Source organism: Chrysochloris asiatica, unplaced genomic scaffold, assembly GCF_000296735.1.
Source record: "Chrysochloris asiatica unplaced genomic scaffold, ChrAsi1.0 scaffold00095, whole genome shotgun sequence".
Classification (NCBI taxonomy): domain Eukaryota; kingdom Metazoa; phylum Chordata; class Mammalia; order Afrosoricida; family Chrysochloridae; genus Chrysochloris; species Chrysochloris asiatica.
The window spans coordinates 139403-163024 of record NW_006408613.1 but is presented as its reverse complement, the minus strand read 5'-3'; the positions used below and the strand labels follow the sequence as shown (position 1 = coordinate 163024).

The window sequence follows — 23622 nt, the reverse complement described above, 5'->3', positions numbered from 1 at the left end:
AAGCCTCATCTTTCTCCCGCGGAGCAGCTGGTAGTTTTGAACCGCTGACCTTAAGGTTCGCAGCCCGATTCGTAACCACTACGCTACTGTGTACAGGGTCACTATGAGTTGGAACCGACTCCACGGCAAATCTGGTAGCATGATGGTTACAAATCGGGCTGTGAACCGCAAGGTCAGTAGTTCGAAACTACCAGCTGTTCCACGGGAGAAAGATAGGCTGTTTGCTCCCAAAAAGATTTACAGCCTTGGAAACCCTGTATGGGCTCACTTTGAGTGGGAACCGACTCTACGGCACTTAACAACAACAACAACAACGGCAAATCACCACCAACCACCACCAAAGACAAGCATGTGGCACTGTGGGCTAATGCGTCAGATTGCAAAGTCGTTTGAACTGCAAGGTTGGTGGTTCAAGATTACCAGCTGCTCCTTGGAAACCCAATACAGGGTCGCTATGGGTCGGAATTGACTCAACACTAAAAACAAAGACAACTATCTGGCCAAATGATTGGAAAAGATCTGTATTTGTGCCCATACCAAAGAGAGGTGACCCAACGGAATGCAGAAATCATCAGATGATCTCTTTGATATCCCATGTGAGTAAAGTTTTACTAAAAATAATGCAGAAATGGCTGCAAGCATACATTGACAGAGAACTTCCAGACGTTGAAGCTGGAATCAGAAGAGGACGTGAACGAGGGATAACATTGTTGATATCCAGTGGATCTTGGCTAAAAGCAGAGACTACCAGAAAGATGTTTACCTGTGCTTTATTGACTACTCAAAGGCTTTCTATTGTGCGGATCATGACAAGCTGTGGGCAACATTGTATTCCTGAACACTTAATTGTGCTCATGAAGAATCCATACATGGATCAAGATGTTCAGACAGAACATGGGAACACTGAATGGTTTAAAATGAAGAAAGGTGTGTGACAGGGTTGTAATTTTTCACCATACTTATTCAGCCTGTATGCTGAGCAAATAATCCAAGAAGTTAGGCTACATGAAGAAAAATGTGGCATCAGGATTGGAGGAAGACTCATTAATAATCTGCCATATGCAGATGATATGACCTTGCTTGCTGAAAGTGGAAAGGACTTAAAATATTTACTGATGAAGATCAAAGAGCACAGCCTTCGGTGTGGATTGCATCTCAATGTAAAGATGGAACAATCACCACTGGACCAATATTGTTTATCAACCACAGCCTTCGGTATGGATTGCATCTCAATGTAAAGATGGACCAATCACCACTGGACCAATATTGTTTATCAACGGAGAAAAGATTGAAGTTATCAAGAACTTCATTCTTCTTGGATCAACTATCAACACTCAGGGAAGCAGCAGTCAAGAAATCAAATGATGTATTGCATTAGGCAAATCTGCTGCACAGGAACTTTCTTAAGTGTTGAAGAGCAAAGATGTCAGCTTGAGGACTAAGGTGCGCCTGACTCAAGCCATGGTATTTTCAAGAACCTCATATGCATGTGAAAGCCAGACAATGAATACAGAAGACTGTAGCCAAATTGATGCTTTTGAGGTATAGTGTTGGAGGAGAATATTGAAAGTGCCATGGGCTGCCAAAAGAACCAACAGATTTTTTTGGAAGAAGTGCAGCCAGAGTGCTCCTTGGAGGCCAGGATGGCCAAACTTGGTCTCCCATACTTCAGGAGGGACCAGTTGCTGGAGAAGGATATCATATTTGGTAAGGTGTAGGGTCAGAGAAAAAGAGGAAGACCCCCAACGAGATGGGTTGGCAAAAAGTGACAGTATCAATGGACTCAAGCATGTTAATAATTGTGAGGTTGGCCCAGGACCTGACAGTGTTTCTTTCTGTTGTGCATAGGGTTGCTATGAGATGGTACCTACTTGATGGCACCTAACAACAACAACAACAACAACGGCTAATGGCATTTTTTCATATGTTTATTGGCTGATATGGTGATGGTGGTGGTAATGTGCTGTGGAGTCAGTTCTGACTCATAGCAACCCCAAATAGGGTTTCTAAGGCTATAAATCTTCACGGGAGCAGAATGCCTCTTCTTTCTTCCATGGGACAGCTGGTAGTTTTGAACTGCAGATCTTAAGATTAGCAGCCCCACTCATAACCACTCCGATACCAGAGTTCCTCTGGTGGCCAGTATAGGCATCTTTTATTACACACATTCTATGATAATTATTTAATATTTGTTGAAATCCCAGTTCATTTTAACTTCCTTAAGAGCAATAACCATACTCATTTTTCTTTCAGTTTCTAGTTTTAGGGCATTTTCTTACCATCCTTGGGTTATTTATAGAACTGAAGTTCTGTAAGGGAAAAAGCAAAAAGAGTCACCTTGACTATCTTTTGACATAAACTCTCCACGTAAAGCTAACTGATGGATTCAGCAAATGTATTACACAGCAGTTCTGTTCAGGTTGGGTACCTAATATAATTACATTTCCTTGTTTAGTTTGATTTCACATCATTAATTATTTTGGCAGAATGCACTATGGTGTATGCTGATGAGGGGTGTATATTCTTAATATTTATCTTCAATAATATTTGACAGTTTTCTTCTGGTAGTCTACTCTATACCAAATATGTTATCTATTGAATTATTACTGAGTCCCCACCCAAAATAGGGGAGCACGGTGGCTCCGCAGGATAAGTACTAAACTGTAAACCACCAGCCACTCCCTGGGAGAAAGATAAGGCTTTCTGCTCCCTCAAAAATTTAGAGCCTTGGGAACTATAAAGCATAGCTATGAGTCGGAACAGACTTGATGGCACTTAACAGCAACAACGTCCAAAATAGGTATTGTAAATCTTAACCTCTGTGCCTCTGAATGGCGATCCCTGGTAGAGTAGTGGGCTTCATGTTGGCTGCTATGAAATGGTCTGAAGCGCTAATCTAACAGCCTCTCCTTGGGAGAAAGATGAGGGTTTATGCTTCCATAAAGATTTTACAGCTTTGCAAACCCTCTGCAGGGTCACTATACTAGGAGAAGGAATCTACTGGAAGGCACACAACCAAGCCTCTAAGTATAATGCCATTTACAACTAGGTTGTCTTTGTTATGTATTAATGAGACAGGATTAATTTAGGGTGAATAGTCAATCTCTTTTGAGATATAAGAAGTTAGACAAACCAAGAGAGAAGAAAGATAGAAGAGGAGAGATGTCCCCAGAGCCAGCAGAGAGAAAAAGTCTTTCACTAGAACTAGCACTCTGAATTTGGATTTCTAGCCTCTTTAACTATGAGAAAATGTTTCTGTCAAAACCACCCACTTGTATTTCTGTCATAGCAGCACTAGATAACTAAGACCAGGCACTGTTCTAAGTGCTAGAGATACAATGGCAAACAAAACACAGAAATACCTGCCTTACACACATTTTGTCAGCAATAAATGAGTAATAGATATATTCAGACCTACGGTGTTACATGTGGAGAAAAATAAAACAGGAAAGAGACTGGGAGTCTAGTGCAGTTTAAATTAGGTCATCAGTGAAGGCCTTACCTAGGTAACATTTGAACAAACGTTTGAAGTAGTAGATTATTTTTGGAAATCATTTGGACCTAGGAGAAAGCAGAGAAAGATTTTGGAGTGAGAGTGTGCTTGCTGCGTATATTCAAGAAACAACAAGGAAGCTAGAGCAACCAAGAACCCTTTCTCAGTCAGGTTTCTTCATTTCAGTCTGAGAACTCAGAACTAATTTGAGTGGCTATCAGTACTCTAGTGGATGATATGTCATTAGTATCACTTTTGGTGCTAGAGGGAAAGTTAATTTATTATATACACAATACTGTAGGGCAAAAACCTGTAAAGTTTTTCTGTAAAGAAAGGCTGGTGGGCCATACCTATGTTATAGCAGAAAAGCAAACCTAGAACATTTCTAAATGGTTGAGCCTCTCTGTTTACTAATAGACCTTTGTTTATGGACACTGAAATTAGAATTTCATACAATTTGCATGTGTCACAAAAGATGTAGAAATTTTTATTTGCTCTGTGGAATGTACACCCCCCCCCCAAAAAAAAAAGCTAATGGATTGAATTTGGCCATAAATCATAGGTTTCAGACCCCTACAAGGCATGTTGTTGGCAAGTGCCGTCGAGTCCATCATGACACATAGTGACTGGATAGGATTTCCAAGGAGTGGCTGGAAACCATCTGCATTTTGGTTAGCAATCCAGTGCTTATCAATGCAATGCTTATACTACAGCACCACACCAGTCTCTGCTGTAAGGCATGTTGTTACTGTTAGTGTTGTCTTCCAACTTTCTTGGCGTAGGTGAGTAAGTCCCTCCAGTGCTGCATCAGTTTGTTGAAAGATTTCAGCTTGTATTCCATTAGTTCCTGGAGCCTTGTTTTTCACCAATGCCTTCAGTACAGCTGAATCAATAATTCTTTATCAAATGTAACCTCCTGAAATTGCTGCATGTTAACATTCTTTTTGATACAGTAACTCAGTATTCCTTCCATCTTCTTTTGATGTTTCCTGTATTGTTTAATACCTTGCCCATAAAATCCTTCAATTTGGCAAGATGAGGCTTGAATTTTTTCTTCAGTTCTTTCATCTTGAGAAGTGTTGAGCATGTTCTCTTTTGGTTTTCTAACACGAGACTTTTCACATTTCCTTGTAATACTTGGCTTTGTCTTCTCAAGCTACCCTTTTTTCAGCTCTTTTACTTTCTCATTTACTCCAGTTTTAGCTTTCCCATCACTCAAGAGCAATTATTAAGAGTCTCTTCTGATATCCATTTTGATCTTTTCTGTTTCCGGTCTTTTTAATGACATTTTTCTTCTTACCGTATGATGTTTTTGATGTCATCCTGTAAGTCGTCTGGTCCATTATATTGGGAGCAGGCCACACTCCCAAAGAAGCGTCCCTTCAATTGATTGGCTTTTCATAGCCAATCATCGTAGAGTAAGCTATGCCTAGGTACTAGGTTTTATCACCATAGGAATAGCACAATCCAGGTACCAAACCTCTGAACATCTTGGCCTACTCAAGTTAACACAGAACCATAACCATTACAGTACACCCTTGTAAAATTGAAACCTGTAAACTCTGAATAATCAGTAAACAAAGGAAATTATAAAGCCATACTTGCACCTAACATGATATAACTAAAACATATGCAACTGAAAATGCTCTGTGCCCATTTACATCTTATATGTCACAAATTAAGGAAACAAAACATTTGATGCACACATACAAAACAACAAAAAAAATGTATTCTTTAAAATGTTCAAATGGCACTTTCTGCAAGCCAGCCCCCAGCCAATAGGCACACAGTCTTACTCAGTCCATGGGCCTAGATTCCGTAGTTGCTCTGTCTTTATGTGCTATCACCTCTACTGTTGCTGCTTTTCCAGTCAGAGATCCCACATTCCATTCAGGCTCTTTCTTAATGATAGTCCTGGGATTGTCTGTACTAGGTTATTACTTCCCCACACCCCACCCCCTTTTGAGTTACATATCTTCTACACTTAGTTTTGTCAATCACAACTGATCCTACTCACAATTGATATCATAAAATCATGTCAACATCATCCCCAACCTTCCTTTCGCCAGACCCATCTAGAAAAGAGGAAAGCTAGTGATTGGGGATTCAACTGTATACCTCTTATTCTAAAAGTAAACATACTCATGAAAGCTTGTAAGCCAGCAATTTCATGCCTTAAAGCCTGCCGATTTTGGTAGCTAATGTCTAAATTCCCCAATTTAGACATTAGCTATCAAAAACGGCAGGCTTTAAAGCATGAAATAAATTGCCGAAAAGGAGCTTTGGTTGTGTAGTGGCTGCGAACCACAAGGTCAGCAGTTCGAAACTACCAGTCGTTCCATGGGAGAAGATGAGGCTTTCTGCTCCCGTAAAGATTTACAGCCTCAGAAACCCTGTTCAGGGTCGCTACGGATTGGAATCGACTCGATGGCACTTAACAACAGCAACAAATTGCCCAAAACCCTATAAAGGGCCGTTATGGATCAAAACCGACTCCACAGCACTTAACAACTACATCAGTCCAGTACACTAATGAGACAAACATGTCTCTTGAGCTGATGAATCTTCCATTCCTGTTGGAATTTTGAGCACAACATCCATAGCAAAAGTCCAGTCTAATGGATTATATAGCAATTTATACTTGCTCACAGTATCAAACATCTGGCTCTTCATCTAGTCAACTTTTGATCAGTTCAGCCGTAGCTATCCAAGCTAGGTCAAATGGGTACCAGCTGCAAGTTTGGGAATTCCCACACACCCCTCTGCACTTTAAATCAGCTGGCCCCTTCACTTTCACCTCTAGGCCCATGGGCTAGGTTAGTGCCTTTGGGTTCAGGAGTTCACACAACTTCTTAAATTTCAGACCAGCCAGCCTTTTCTCCTTTTATCTTAAGGTAAGTGGGTGCCAAAAGAACATGTCCAAACTCAACCATGTCTTCATTGCTGCATTTCCCCTGCATTTCCCCTAATTCCACTCACAGGTAGTCACCAGTGAAAAGCAGAGGAAAAAGGTTGGTCTGCAAGTCTTTTGAAATGCAAATACCCAACTCTAAAGATTCTGGGTGGGGCTCAGGATTCCACCCACTGTGAAGGTCCCATACTTTACAAAAACTTAATCCTAGAAGCCTGTTTTTCCAGGCAACTCTGACTCTCCTGTCAGCAAATCTACTAATCAAGTATATATAGACTGAAGGTGGATAGAATCATCCAGGCTCTCTATAATCTTGACAACCAATAATCATTTCTTTCACACATGTATGTCTGTTTTACAACAGTGTTGTTGTTAGGTGTCGTCAAGTTGATACCAACTCATAGTGACTTTATGCACAACATTGTTGAAAGTGACGCTGTGCACAACATTGAAACTCTGCGTGGTCTTGCGCCAACCTCAAAATCGTTGCCTTTAGACCATTGCTGCTACTTGTGTGCCAGTCTATCTCGTTGGGGGGTGGTCTTCCTTTTTTCTGTGACCCTCCTACTTTACCAAACATGATCTCCTTCTCTAGGGACCAGTCCCTCTGACAATATGTCCAAAGTATGAGAAACAAAGTCTGGCCATCCTGGCTTCCAAGGAGCATTCTGGCTGTACTTCTTCCAACACAGATTGGTTTGTTCTTTGGCAATCCATGGAACTTTTCATATTCTCCTTCAACACCAAAACTCAAATACATCAATTCTTCTGTAGTCTTCCTTATTCATGTATATGAAGTTACTGAAGATACAAGGACATCCTGGCCTCGTTTAGATGACATAGACCCCTAGCCGTTGCAGTTGCTATGAGTCGGTACTGACTGGACAACTCCTAACAACAGCAACAATATGTGAATTTTTGTTTAATATTCATGTCATAAGCATCTTTGCCTTCAATCTTGTACTTGACCCTGCAAGTTATTTCTTAAATTGTGGGAAGAGTCTCTATTGTTAATAACTTGTTTATCTTCAGGCCATAGCAGAGAGCTTGTGTCTTATAAGAAGACTTCAAAAAGTTTGTGGAAAATAGAATGAAAAAAAGAATGACATTTTCCCACAGACTTTTTGTGGCCCTCTTGTAAGTAGTGGTGGTGGTGGTGTTAAGTGCTGTTGAATTGATTCTGACGTGTGTGTGTGTGTGTGTGTGTGTGTATATATATATAAAACCTGTATAGGGTTTCCGTGGAGAATCTAATGAGTTCAGTGCTTATCCTAGATTGCAGCACAGGATCCCTTTCAAATGATGGTGGTGGTGGTGTGCCTTTGAGTCTATGTCAACTCTTAGTAACCCGGTAGAGGGCTTCCAAGGAGGTAAAACTTTAACAGAGCAGAAAGCCTCATCTTTCTCCTGCAGAGCGACTGGTAGATTTGAACTACTGACCTACGTCTCTTTTGTAAATAGTTATTTTTGTTGCGTGCCACCTAGTTGGTTCCGACCCTGTGTAGGATTTCCAAGAAACAGCTGTTTGCGTTTGAACTGCTAACCTTGGGATTCACAATCCAGTACTGATCCACAATGTCACATCAGAAGTCCTTTTGTAAATAGTTGTTGTTGTGCAGTGCCATTAGGTCGATTCTGACCCATAGCGACCCTGTATAGGGTTTCCAAGGAGAGACTGGTGAGCTTGAACCCCCAACCTTACAGTTCAAAGCCACTTTGCAGTCTAGTGCATAAACAAAGGACAAAAATATTTTTGTTGAATAATTATATCGCATTACTCCTCTGCCTAAAACCTCAGTTTCTCCTCAAAATCTAGCATTCTGGTACTCCTTTATACCAGATGCCCGCCCACTTTGTAGCTTCATAGACTAATTCATACAGTTCCCTTGAATTTAAACATCATTGTATTTTGCTGCTGCCCATTACATTCCTCTTCATGTTTTAAAGATCAGCTCTAATACTTGTTTTTATCTGCCCTTTACTAACAAGTTTTATTTTCCCTACGTGTGGTTGTTTAGAATCTTTCTGTTTTATCCTCCTGTAGTCCTGATATGGCGCTGTGGTTTAATGCGCCAGACTGCAAAGTCATTTGAATTGCAAGGTTGGTGGTTTAAGCTTACCACCTGCTCCTCAGAAACCCTACACAGGGACGCTGTGGGTCAGAATCGACTCAGTGGCACCTCACAACAATAAGTGTATCGCTTGCCTAGCAGCACTTGATGGATGGTGGTGTGCCATGGAGTAGGTTCTGACTCAGGTACCCTGTATAGGGTTTCCGAGGGTGTAAATTTTTACAGGAGCAGAGAACCTCCTCTTTCTCCTGCAGAACTGCTGGTAGTTTCAAACTGCTGACCTTGAGGTTAACAGCCCGATTTGTAGCCACACTTAGGTTCTTTTTATTATAGCTAATTGTATGTTCCCTAAATATATTGCTTGATACACATATTTTGAGGGAAAATCATGTGTCTCTTATCTTTCTCCACAGTATTCTTAGTACAGGTATTGTTTGTATGTTTTTCATGAAACTATTTTCCATATACCTGAAAATACATATTTTAAAATTTTATTCAATTATACATTATTTTAAATTAGGCTGGTCTCAACCCACTTTGCTGATTTTTCAATACTTACTTCTAGGTCATTAAATTGTTATTAAGTGCCATCAAGTCAGTTCCAACTTATAGCAACCCTACATTGGGTTTCCAAGGTGTAGCTGATGAATTTGAGCCACCGACCTTGTAGTTTAAACAGACCTTGCAGTCTAGTACTCTTTCCTAAAGCACCACCCCAGGACTCCAGGTTATTAATGTTGTTAGGTACCTTCGAATTGGTTCCAACTTGGAACGGCCCTGTATAGGATTTCCAAGGAGCAGTTTGTGAGTTTGAAGTGCCAGCCTTACAGCTCAAACCAACCTTGCAGTCTAGTGCTTTTTCCCACAGCACCACAATAGCAGGCTGAAAGTTAATGACTTGGGTTATAATTGTGTTTTTGATGTCTTTGCTTGTATTTTGAGTACGATGTCAAATCGCTAAGCTTGGACTCGATCAGTTGTTTTTCCAGGATTACATCAAAGAATAGTGTTTATCATATGTTCTTTTATAGGGAAAATGCAGTCATTTCCTGATAAGTATGTGAGGTAGTTCACAGACTTGGGTAATAATATAAATCAGCATGTGCCAGTACATCAAACCTGTGATGCTGACTTTCTGCCACTTTCCTATTTGTTTTATTTTTTAAGGTAACATTTGTCGATCACCCATTGCAGAAGCAGTTTTCAGAAAACTTGTAACTGATCAAAACCTTTTAGATAAGGTAAGTTTCATTCAGTACCTTATAGAAGCTAGCCTGTTTACTGTAAATTGCAAACAAAAATCTTTTTTTTTCCCCTGCAGTGGAGGATAGACAGTGCAGCAACATCCACATATGAAATAGGAAACCCTCCTGATTATCGAGGGCAAAGTTGCATGAAGAAGCATGGTATTCCTATGAGTCACATTGCCCGGCAGGTACCGTACTCTCGTTTCAAAAAGCACATGTATGTTTTGTGTTACAGTGGATCATTGACAGTGGTGCTGTTTCTGACTGGAACGTGGGCCGGTCACCAGATCCAAGAGCTGTAAGCTGCCTAAGAAATCATGACATTAAAACAGCTCATAAAGCAAGACAGGTAGAAACCATCTTGTTTAATTTCTAATATGTAAATTCTCATAACTTGCATGAGTTGCAAGAGGCTTGCACAAGTAATTGCATCAGTTTAACTAGAATGAACTTAAATGTAGCGGCATTTTGACTCACTTCGGGTTCTGTAGTTCTAAAAGACTTGTTTAATATTGGAACTTATTTGTTAGTTATTGTTGTTAGTGTTTTCGAGTCGTTTCCAACCCATAGCAGCCCTGAATAGGGTTTCTGAGGAGCGGCTGCTGAATTTAAACCATCACAGTTGTGATTCGAACCAACCTTGTGGTCAAGTGCTTATTCTACAGTGTCACAGCAGGACTCCTGTTAGTCATTAGAATGTATATAATGGTTCTATTACTTACAATGTCAGAAATTCGGGTTAAGATCTAGAAAACCTGAGTTATAGTAACCGTTTTCCTTCTATCTGTGTAATTTTTAATCAGTCATTTAGGCCTAGTATAAATTAAAAGGGAAAACAGTACCTTTCTTTTAGCAATAAGTTTGTTTCTACAAAAGGTTACTGTGTGTACAGTATTTGATCTACTAACGTGCCTTAGAAGGTAACACTGGACCCATAATTGCAGTCTCATACTGCCAGAATTAGACTCCAAGTCCAAAACAGTAATAACCCAGACCAGTAATCTCACAGCAAGTTAGCCTGAAATTTCTGTTACTAATTACAGGACAGATTTTTTTTTTTTCTAGAGATCACTGTTATTCTAGTATTCAAATGGTGGTAGTGGTTCTATGCTGTGGAGTCGGTTCTGACTCATAGCAACCCTGTTTAGGGTTCCTGAGGCTGTAAATCTTTATGGAAGCAGAAAGCCTCATCTTTCTCCTGCGGAACAGCTGGTAGTTTCAAACTGCTGACTGTGAGGTTAGCAGCCTGACTCATAACCCCTAAACTACTAAGAATAATTCTCCCATTGACAAACATAATCTTATCCTTAAAAATAACATTTATATTGAATTTTGCTGTGATGTTGGTTGTTAAGTGCCATGGAATAGAGTTTCTATTGAGCAACTGGGTGAATTTGAACTGCTAACCTTTCAATTCAAACCAACCTATGGTCCGGTGCTGATCCTACAGTAAGTACCACATCAAGACTCCTTTATATTGAAATTTTAAGTATCCATGGTGTGTTTTTCTATTATATGATGAAGTGAAATGTTTTAAATGTGCACAGAGTATGGAACAATTTTCAAGACATCTATAACCCTATATATAGTCTGTTCTTGACCAAACTATTTTCTGCTATGAATTTTTTGTTGATGTCATGTGCATTCATTAATAAAAGATAGGATGCGAAGTCCAGGGAAAAAAAGTATTTTTAGGTAATATGGATTTGGGCACAATTATGTTGGGCATGGAACCCTGGAGTGGCACTGTAGGATCAAGTTGGATTGCTAACCAGAAAGTTGATGGTTCAAAGCTACCAGTTGCTCCTTGGAAACCATATACAGGGTCACTATGATGGTACATAACAAGAGCAACAACATGTAGAGCATGTATGTCCCAAATGGACTCTGGTAGTAGGATTGGTGGGGCCCATTTCTTCAGACTCATGCAGTAATAGAAGTCCCTGCCAGGTAACAGCAGGGACTACAGTTGGTTTAGCCAATTCCTAAGAGGCATGAAAAGTTGAAAATGCTGATGGGCAATATATATCCCATGGATCATGAAAGGAATAATCAAGGTTTGACAATTTGCCACATTCTTCTGATCGTTTATTGTTTTTACAAAGTAAAATGTTGTTTATAAGTGCCTTTGAGTCAATTGTGACTCATAGTACCCATCTGCACAGCAAAACAAAGCACTGCACAGTCCTGGACCATCCTCACAATTGTTACATTTGAGCCCATTGTCGCTGGCCCTCTATTTGACCAAGCATCATGTCCTTCTCCAGGGACTGGTACCTCCTGATTACATGTTCAGAGTATGAGAGATGAAGTTTCTCCTTTCTGTCTTCTAAAAAGAATTCTAGCTGCACTTCTTTCAAGACAGATTTATTTGTTCTTTTGGAAGTCCATGGTACTATTAATATTTTCCAATACCGTAGTTCACATAGATTCTTCTCAGTCTTCCTTATTCTTTGTCCAACTTTCACATGCATATGAGGCAATTGAAAATATTATGGCTTGGTTCAGGCACACCTTAGTTCTCAAGTGACATCTTTGTTCTTGGACACTTTAAAGGGGTCTTTTTTTTGCAGCACATTTGCCTAAAGTAGTACATCATTTGATTTCTTGACTGCTACTTCCATGAGTGTTGTTTGTAGATTCAAGCAAAATGAAATCTCTTTGACAACTTTGGTCTGTTCTGTACTTAGCATAGAGGATTTTTGTATTCTTTATATTTATGTGCAATTCTTACTGAAGGCTGTAATCTTTGATTTTCATCAGTATTTTAAGTCCTCTTCACTTCCAGCAAGCAAGATTATATCATCTACATATTATAAATTGTTAATGAGTCTTCCTCCCATCTTGATACCATGTTCTTCATACAATCCAGTTTTTCAAATTGTTTGCTCAGCTACAGATTAAGTTAATAGAGTGAAATAATACAACCCTGCCACACACCTTTCCTAATTTCAGATCATTAAATGTTCCCTTGTTTTCTTTGAATGATTGTTTCTTGGTCTATGTTCACCTTCCTCAAGTGCACAAGGAGTGTTCTGGAATACCCATCCTTTGCAGTGTTATTCATAGTTTATCATGATCCACACAATCAAAAGTTAATAAAGCACGAGTAAACATTTTTCTGGTATTCTTTGCTGTCAGTCAGGACGTTAACATGTCTTCTTCTGAATCCGGCTTGAATTTCTTACAGTTCTCTGTTGATGTACTATGGCAGCTGCTTTTAAATTACCTTCAGCATAATTTTTATAGTCCTGGTGTGATGCGCTGAACTGGAAGGTCGGTTTGAACAGCAAGGTTGGTGGTTGAAGATCATGAGCCAGTCCTTGGAAACCCTACACAGGGTTGTTATGAACCGAAGTTGACCTGGAAAGCACTTTACAACAGCAGCATGATTTTACTTGCGTATTAGATTAATGATATTGTTTGGTGAGCTCTGCATACATTTGGGTCATCTTGTCTATGCAATAAGCACAGATATGAAACTCTTCATCTTGGTTATCCAGGTAAGCTGTCTACCATATTTCTTGACATAGGTGAGAGAGTGCCTCCAGTGCTGCATCAGTTTGTTGAAAGATTTCAGTTTGTATTCCATCAATTCCTGGAAGCTTTTTATCAGTCTTTCAGTACAGTTTGGACTTCTTTCAGTACCATTTAAATCAGCTCTTGATCATGTACTACCTCTTGACATGGTTTAACTTCAACTATTTCTTTTTGGTTCAGTAACTGTGTTAACTTCCATCTTATTTTAATGGTTTCTGCACTGTTCAGTGTTTGGTCCATTGTTGTTGTTAAAGTGCCGTTAAGTTGGTTACAATCCATAGTGACCCTGTATAGGGTTTCCGAGGAGCAGCTGGTGAGTTTGAACCACCAAATTTGTAGTTAAAATGGCTTTGCAATCTGATGCATTAACCCATAGCGCCCCAGAATCCTTCAATATTGCAACTTGAGGCCTGAATTTTTTCCTCAGTTCCTTCAGCTGGAGAAATGCTAATTGTGTTTTCCCCTTTGGGATTTCTAATTCCAGGTGTTTGCACATTTCATATCCTTTTAAAGCTGAATGAAATGCTATTCCTTTTCAATTTGACATTGCTGGCATAGTAAACCATATTATTTTCAGATTCAAAATGGCCAATACCAATCCATTTCATTTCACTAATGCCTTAGGATATCGATCATTTTCATTTCATTTTTGACAGCTTATCATTTTCCTAGAACGTGTGGACTTATAAATTTATGGCTGGCATCTAAATTCTTGGGTATTTAGCAGTCTTAAGGATTGTATCCTTTTTACTTAGTGAGATCTGACCCAGCTCTGTATGGGTTGTTGTTCTAAAGTCTAGTCAGTTCTGACTCATAGAACCATGTATAGGGTTTCCAAGGACTTTGCAATAGCAGTCCAGTGCGTATCCAGCAGTGTCATATAAGAACTGAGTGGGTAGAGCCAAATGTTGAATGGATAACTGATGTCAGAATTGAATTGAGTGGAAATTTTGAGATTTCTATCTGTTATCTTTCTGGCATTATTTCTATTGAGAAATTGTTGTCTTACTGTTCTTTTGTCATTACTGTGTTTTTTTTTCTGATTGTTTCTAAGGTTTTTGTTTCTCTGTTGACATTGGGTTGCTAGGTAGTGCAATAGTTAATCCCTCAGCTATAGGAAACGCTGTAGTTCAAATCCACCCAGAGGCGTCTCAGAGGACAGCCCTGGTGATGTGCTTCTGAAAGGTTACAACCTTAAAAACCGTATGGAGCAGTTCTACACTGCAAATGTACAGTTACCATGAGTTGGAATGAACTTGACAGCAACTGACAACAAGAGTTTCCAGCAGCATTTCTGTTTTCAGCGGTGTTAATCAGATATGCCAAAAGTTTGCTTCTTGAATTTGTGATTTGTTTTCCATAAAATTTGGAAACTTCCAGGCTGTTATCTTTTCATATATTTCCTCTTATTCTCTTCTTCTAAGACTCCACTCTCATGGATATTGAACATATATTTCTTAATACATTTCCATCTTTTCATCCTTTCTGGTTTCTTCAGTGTCAGATTTTCCATCTATATGCTTAGAGCTAGTAAACCTTAATAGCCTTTAAAGCTTTACTTACTGAGTTCTTAATGTTCTGTTGTTTTTTAATTCTGTAATTTGTATTTGATTTAAAAATTTTTGTAGATTCCAGTTGTCTGCTGAAATTTTACACCTTTCCCTATATGTTTTTCAAGGTATTTTTAGAGAGTTAGCACTGACTAGACTAGACTCTAGAATAAGGAACTCTGGCAGCATAGTGGTTACAAGTTGGTCTCTAACTTCAAAGTCAGCAATTCAAAACTACCACCCTTCACATGTAAGAAAGAGGAGACTTTCTGCTCTGGTAAAGATTTAGAGCCCTGGAAACCCCTCTATAGGGTGGCTGTGAGCTGGAACCGACTCCACAGCACATAATCACCACCACCACTACCAGTCCTTAGAATAAATTTTTTGTTTTTTGCACTCTCTAAAATGCTTAAAAATTATCTACAACCTGCCTAAAACACCTTTTATGTGGACTTTGAATAGGTCTTTTAAGCATGCATGATTTTAACCTCACGTATCCTACCTAATTCAAAAGAACTCTGGAAACCCCAGGAGTCTCCGGACCACACTTTACAGATTGCTATTGAAGACTTTTGAATAGTAGTTCCAGGGAATATCTTGGGCACCCTACTGTCCCACCCACCCCTGCTACTTCTGGGAAGTTAGCAAAGTCTGGAAGCACTTTCACTGTCATGATCCTTAGAGGATCTGGTATTACTAGTATCAGATGGGTAGGAGCCAGGGATTATTATGCCAACCATCATAAAATATACAAGAGAGTTACTGCAACGAACAATGGCCCTGCCCCAAACTCAACAATGAGGATGTTGAGAAGGCTAAGAATCCTGGCAGAAGAACATTGCAAAAAACCAACCAAGCAAAACAGTAACAGAACTACTGTCAGCAATCTCATAGAGGTAAAGATAAAAACTCAGCAGAAGTACTAGAAAGACAGCTAGAACTTGAGGAGCAAAGTTCCCAGAAAGAAGGGAGACACAGATAAATACAAAATTTCTTATACTCAGAAATTTTCCCCTCAAAGCAACTGCCAAAATTTTAATTATTTAGAGAGAAAAATTAGGACGTCAAGAAGGAAGCTCACAGTACTAAGGAAGAACATTCTATTATAGAAGCTCCCTATCAGGAGGATTTCTATCTACAAGTCTCTTCAAGCACTGTGTTGGGTCCTCCTAAAGAGTTTACCCAAAGAGTGGAAGGCAAGTAAGAGGCACACTAAACTTCACAAAGGTTATCATCCAGTCTCAGGTCAGTTCAGTTAAGTTGCTCTATCCCAAATCATCGACCTACAAAAATGAATTCATTTGAAGCAAAATGTTGTTGCTGTTGTCAGATGCTGTCATGTAGGCTTTGATACTGACTCTATGCACAACAGAGCGAAACACTAAATTTAGGTGGGATATATTCAAGGTCATATTTTGGCACTTGACAACAATACATATAAAAAAGTTTCACTGATTTTGCTTCCCTAGAGAACCCAGCCTAAAATGCAGGATTTACCAGTACTGCAAACAAAAATCCTTTTGTATATGTGGTATATATGATGTTAATGATCGTTCAGTTGTTCTTAATCTTTCGCAAATATTTATTTTTCTCAATTATTTTAACCATACAGAGAATTTACAGATGGTTTGATGGATGTCATTTACTGGGCCTTTTTTTCCAATTATAAAAAAACTGGTCTAAAATTAAAAACAATATTTAATATGAAATCCTAATATAACAATTCTTGTGAGCATAGTTTATAATATTTGCTCAAGTAAATATTGCATACGCTAGTGTATTGAGAATGTTAACAAAATGTGTTTGTTAGTACTTTATTACCCTGCAAAAGCTAGGCAGTGGGAAAAAAAAGTCAAAAGTATTGATACATCTGATTTGTGCTGTTGATGAAGAATTTTGAAAATAAGGTGCACTGTCAGAAAAACTAACAAAATCAGTCTTAGAAATACAACCGGAATGTTTCTTAGAAGTGAGGCTGGCAAGACTTCACTTTGCTTGCTTTTGACATGTCATCAGGAAAGACGAGTTGCTAGAAAAGGACACATGGTTGTGAAAGTGTAGAGAGTCAGTGAGAAGTAGGACCTCAGTGACAGTAGTCTTGTAGTGGACTCATACATAGCAGGGGCTCATGAAGATGGTGCAGGGCCAGGGCCAACCAACTCTTCTTTCTGTTATACATAGGTCATCCATTAGAGCTGGCTCAAGGTCAACTAACAAGAAACACTAAGAGTGAAGACAGTGCATGCTAAAAGCCAAAATTTGTCATTTAATACAGAATAGTGGGTGTATTTAATATTGTCTTGCTGCATTAGTTTTACTAGGTTTTCAGTATCTTTATAATGCTATTTTCCAACTGTGTTTTAGAATATTTTTTATTGGGGATGATGGTTATTAAAGTTGCATTCTTAGAAATTATTTCCACTTTCATATTTGGCTTTGTTTTCTTCCTTTCTTAAGCTGTCATTTCTAATACAGAAATGAACAAAATATTTTTTCTATTTATATTTTAAGGTAGGCCTGTACAAGTATGTCAGAAAACAATTACAAGCTTTCAGATTAGAATCAACAAAAATACTAAGTGGTACACTCTTCTTTGTTATATTTAAATTAAGGATATTTAATTCAGAGTGAAGAAGAAACTGTGGTTTAATGAGTATGCTCATGTTCTCTTAATAAATCTTACCTGACCTCCCTGTTAAAAATTTTATCTTCCAACTCCTCCAAAACATTCTATGCCTGTTCTCTGTTTTATTTTTCCACGGCATTTATTGTCTTCTATGTATTGCCTTGACAGCATGGGTTACCGTGGTGCTATAGGATAAACTTACCACAAGGTTGATGGTTCAAACCCACCAGTTGCTCCTTGAAAACCCTATACAGAATCATTATAAGTCATAACCAACCCTACAACACTTAACAAGAAAAACATGTATTACCCTTGTAGCATAGTGGGTTAAGGTTAACCTCAAGGTCAACAGTTTGAACCCATCAGCGACTCTGGAAAAAGATGAGTCAGAACTGACTCAATGGCACTTAACAACAACAGTCTGCTCTAAAAGATTTTTATAGTGTCAGAATTCCTAAGGAACAATTGTACTTTTTTGTCTGTAAGGTTGGTATGAATCAGAATCAACTCAATGGGTATGTATTGCCTGGCTCCCATAAGTAGAAAGTAACCTTCACAAAGACCGGAACTGTTACTTTAGTTTGATGTATGTGAGCAGGGCTCAGAATAAAGTCCAATGCAGTAGCACTCAATAAATACTTGTAGAATGCATAACAAAATAATTTAAAAAGCCTTAAAATATGTATTTTTGTACATTGACTGAATTATGCAATCTGACAATCATGATATAAACTTTATGCCCATATATTTCATTTTATTTTATTATGATAATTCCAAGGAACATTCTGATTTAAAATCTATTTGTATTATAAAGTTATAGAAATTAGGTTAACTTAAACTCTCCTAATTGAATTATCTTAGTGATTAACAGATTAAACTATGATTTTGGTTTGGTTTGGTTTGGTTTAGACACTGCTTTAAGTTCTCTAGACTTAACTGGTGTAAATAAAAACCTTGTGTTTTTTACTTCTTATTTAATTTTAGGTTACCCAAGAAGACTTTGCCACATTTGATTATATACTATGTATGGATGAAAGTAATCTAAGGTAATTATATTTTTAAAGAATATTTCTGTTTAACTCTCAAGTCAGTAATAGACCAAGCAGTTTATTGTCCAAAATGACTTTTTTTGGTTTTTTAATAAGATAGTGATAGTCATAATGTACAGATTATTTCTTTAAAATAGCAAGAAATTTATTGAATAATAGAAAATTGTGTCTTAGGTATACTTATTAAAATAATGAAAAGTTCAAATATCATGACTTAATTTGAAGAATAGGAGAGTTGTGATGGTTTTTATATAAAAAATGCATTATTTTAGTATGAATGTTATTTTATGTTGATACGAGTCATGAACCCTGCCTGTAGTAGTATCTTTATTTCTACCTGCTTCTGTTCCTCTCCCATAAAAAAGACTGAAAAAACAAAAACATTTTACTCTTAAGTTGTCAGTTGCTTTCTTTAATTAAATGAGAGGCTTAAGTATTCAGTGATAAGAACTGTTTATAAGAATGAATAAACACTGGGATGTTAACCACAAGGTCAGCAGTTCAAACAGACCAGCTGCTCCTCAGTAACCCTATATAGTATTCCTATGAGTTGAAACCAACTTAAGGGCAATTAATAGCAACAACACTTGCACTGATTTTTTATGTTCTTCGTGTTTCAAAGCATTTTATTCATATTAACTTTGAGTCCTCACAACACAATGAGACAGGTTAGTATTATTATCCCCATTCTATCAATGAAGAAATTGAGGCACAGAAGTTAAATACTTGGCTAAGTGATCCCATTGTATAGGGTTCCCAAGGAGCTGCTGGTGAGTTTGAACCACCAACCTTGAGGTTCAAAACGATGTTGTAGTCCAGTGCATTAACCCACAGCACCACACTGGACTCCAACATGAGCATATCTCACCTAATCTTGCTTAAATTCACAGAACCAGTGAATGCTTATGATGGAATTTAAATCCAGGGCATGTGACAGTAGTGACCATACTTCTAAACCTTGTGCGGTGCTGCCCTATATGTATGTGCATTTGACCTTAGGGGAAGATTACATTTTACCAACACAGAACTTGGTGGCATTTCTTCTGCTCTGTATTCAGTGTATCAAGTCAAAACCCTTCAAGTCATTCTCTAAGGAATGACTGGATGGTTTAAACCACTAGACTTATCCTACACTGGTGAAACAGTTATGAAGAAAATATTCATGCTATCTACTACCATGTAAGGGCCCATTGAATGGAGTATTTGGTTAAGCTCAGCTACTAATTGAAAGGTAAGGGGTTCCAGACTATGTAGAGAAAGGCCTGGTGATCTACTTCTGAAAACCCTAGGGAACAAAGTTCTGTTGGGACTCATAAGTTTGTCGTAAGTCAGAATGGCAATGGTATTACCCCCCTGAATCTTACAGTCTAGTGTGGACTACAAGTATTTCTCAAGGTAAAATTAAGCCTAGCTAGAGAAACAGTGAAGGAACCTGGGTAGCATAGTGAATTACGAGTTGGGATGTTAACCGTAAGGTTAGCAGTTTGAAGCTACCACCCCTCTGGGGGTGAAAGATGAGGCTTTTTGCTCCTGTAAAAATTTATGTGCTTGCAAGCCCTATGCAGATTTCTCTGAGTAGAAACCAACTCCAAGACACACAACCACCACCACTACCACAGAGAAACAGTGAAATGAAATACTATGATAAAGTGCCAAAAGTAAGCAAATAGTACAATTTCAAAAATTTAGAAACATTTAGTCTAAATTACCAACAAAAATGTCTAAATATTTTCTGGTTTAAATATCAAAAAGTGCACTCTCAGTACTCTGCTAGTAATGAATAACAGCAAACACATCACCACCGAAAATCTCATCATAATGAGGAACTATGAGGATTTACTAACTTGTTAATCAGTTCTAATTTATAAGTATTCCATATATTTAAATTAACTTTTATAGACATGAACATATATGAATGATATTATACATTACTCTCATTTAATTTCATTTGTTGCTTCTATTACAGACTAATAAAATACATTCTTAGTCTTTTAACAAAATGTTAGCTTTCATTTTACTTAATTATTTTGTTTATATTTAAGACTTCAATTAAAATGAATAAAGGTTGTTGGGGCTGTTTATTGGTTCATTTGTTTTCTCATTTTACCAAACTATAGGTATTATTAAGAATATCTTTTTAGGAAACAACAGAATTTTCTGATGTGATTGATATTTAATAGAAAGTGCTTTTTTGGGTGTGATGTAATCAGTCTCCCCTGATTTCTTACACATTCTGCTCCTTCAACCTAGACCATTCTTTCTTTACCTTTTAGCCTAGGCTAGATCTTCCATTGTACTCTCTAAAGATTTTCTACAGTTGTTATGTTTTACTCTTAACACACTAGCATCGACTGAGTTTAGTCAGTACTTAGTAGAAATGTGTTCAGTGGATGAATGATCAAAGTGTAGCTAAATTTGCTTTTCTTACCAACATGAAAGCTAAAAGTAGAAGACTCTAAGGTAGAGAGTTTTCAGTTTGGGTCAGAGCATTGAGGAACAAAAAGAAAAATAATTAGTGAGGATACTACATGACCAGTACATGGAAGTATGTATTGCCATGTTGATAGAAATGATATGGAGATTACATGATAGAAATTTGCAAGACCAGTTACTTAAATCTTTGCAAACACCTTTTTAAACAACATAAAAGATGAATGTGCACATAGACCTCACCACATGGAATATACAGAAATCAAATTGACTATATCTGTGGAAAGAGATTCTGGAAAAGCTCCATATTATCTTCCAAAACAAGGCCAGAGGTAGACTGTGGTGCAGACCGTCAGTTGCTCATGTGCAAATTTTTACCAAAGCTGGATAAATTAAAACAAACAAGAGCCAAAATACGACCTTGAGCATTGTTGTTAAGTGTCACTAAGTTAGTTCTGACTCATAGTGATCCCATTGTATAAGGTTCCCAAGGAGTGGCTGGTGAGTTTGAACTACCAACCTTGAGATTCAAAACGATGTTGTAGGTCTAGTGCATTAACCCACAGCACCACACTGGACTCCAATGTGAGCATATCTCACCTAATTTAGAGATCGTCAGGCATTAGACTCTAATGACCAGAAGAGTTGTGGGATGAAATCAAGTACATAATACAAGATGAAAGCTAAAGGTCACTAAGTAAATGTGAAAGAAAGCCAAAACCAAAATGGATATCAGAAGAGATTGGAAACTTTCATTTCAGCCTAGAGATGCTAAAGTGAATGGGAGAAATGTGGAGGTAAAAGAGCTGAATAGAAAATTACAAAAAGCAGCTTAAGAAGACAAACTCAAATATTATAATGAAATGTACTAAGGCCTTGAGTTAGAAAATCAAAAGGAAAGCATGCATCCTCAACATTTCTCAAGCTAAAAGAACTTAAGAAAAATTCAAACCTGTACTTATATAATTGAAGAATTCTATGGGCAAAATAATTGCATTATACAGAGATTTAAAAGAAGATGAAAGGAATACACAGAATCACTGTACCCAAAAGAAATGGTCAGTACTTAGCCATGTCAAGCAGTAGCATATGATCAAGTCATCAGTTCTGAAAGAGGAAGTCCAAGGTACACTGAAAGCACTGGCAAAGAACAAGGCACCAGAAACTGATTGAATACAAATTGGAATTTGTCAACAAACTGATGCAGCACCAGAGGTACTCAGTCATCTATACCAAGAAATTTGGAAGACTCCCACCTGGCCAACTGATTAGAAGAGATCCATATTTATGCCCATTCGTAAGAAAGGTGAACCAATGGAATATGGAAATCATCGAACAATATCTTTAATATCACACGTAATTAAAATTTTGTTGAAGATAATTCAAAAACGACTGCAACAGTACTTTGACAGGTAGCTGCCATAGGTTCAAGCAGGATTCAGATGAGGACATGGAATAAGGGATATTGCCAACACCAGAAGAATTTTGACTAAAAGCAAAGAATACCAGAAAGATGTTTATCTGTGCTTTATTGACTATGCCTTTATTAGAGGATCAGTGGAGAAAAGAAAGTACCCTGATGAGGTGGGTGGATTGGCACAGCTGCATCACCAGTGGGCTCAAGTGTAACAACAATTGTGAGGATGGCATAGGACCAAACAGTTTTTCGGTCTTTTGTGCATAGGGTCACTATGAGTCGGAACCTGTAGCACTTAGTGACAACAACTACATGAGCAGTCTATTCCTTAGAATTACCGACCCTTTGTGTTAGATTTACACCTGCAGAAGAAGGAACTTGATTCGTATTGTTTGTGTCCTTTCTGCTAGCTTTTCTTTATTATCTTAAACAAGTTCGATTTTCCTCAGATACATCTTTCACAGGAGAGGATATCATTGTTTTCTGACTTAAGAATATTTATTTTGCATAAAAAATCAGGGAAAATAAGCTGTTGTCTAGAGATAGAGCAACCTGGGACATGAATCATCTTAGAGATCTGATGAGTATTTGATTTCACCTTTTAAATCAGGTCACTTTTGCTGGATTTTCCTAAGGATATTTCATAAACCCTAGCAGATGTCCCTGTTCAACTTGAAACCATAGATCAGAAAACTTAAGTTCATGTTTCAATTTTACAGGGATTTGAATAGAAAAGGTAATCAAGTTAAAAACTGCAAAGCTAAAATTGAACTACTTGGAAGCTATGATCCACAAAAGCAACTTATTATTGAAGATCCTTATTATGTAAGTACAAATCACATTTCATTTTAACTTTGATGTTTATGACTAGTATAAAAGATAACATGTTTGTGTATCCTGCCATATTAAATGACAGGTTAAGATTCTCTTTAAAACACTTTGGTTATACATAGTTATATATATTTTTTCTTTTTCCTGTCTTTTTAGGGGAATGACTCTGACTTTGAGACTGTGTACCAGCAGTGTATTAGGTGCTGCAAAGCATTTTTGGAGAAGGCCCACTAAAGCTTCATCCATTCATTGTTAAAGGCCAGCTGTGATGAACACCTTCGTGGTGATGCTCTATATTTTTCAGTCAGTGGATATATTAAAGTATAATGTTTCATAACTTAAGGTTGCAACTATTTCTTAAGTTGGCTTAGACCGTAAAAATAATTGTAAATGTTTTTTACCGTAAAAATAATTGTAAATGGAAACCACTTGTGATTGGCTGAGGAATAAATAAAA

General features: G+C 37.8%; 1 protein-coding gene across 2 annotated transcripts in view; it reads left to right on the top strand.

Moving 5' to 3' along the window:
• ACP1 (acid phosphatase 1, soluble) overlaps positions 1-23400 on the top strand; it is a 26168-nt gene extending 2768 nt beyond the window's left edge. The window contains exons 2-6 of one of the 2 annotated variants that reach the window (XM_006866705.1): positions 9644-9717; positions 9798-9911; positions 18424-18485; positions 23055-23160; positions 23323-23400. In XM_006866705.1, the coding sequence (XP_006866767.1) occupies positions 9644-9717; positions 9798-9911; positions 18424-18485; positions 23055-23160; positions 23323-23400 (434 nt within the window). Of the gene's footprint in view, positions 1-9643; positions 9718-9797; positions 9912-9958; positions 10073-18423; positions 18486-23054; positions 23161-23322 lie in introns of both variants that reach the window. The other variant, XM_006866706.1, reaches the window with a different exon arrangement.
• Positions 23401-23622: the final 222 nt, after the last annotated feature.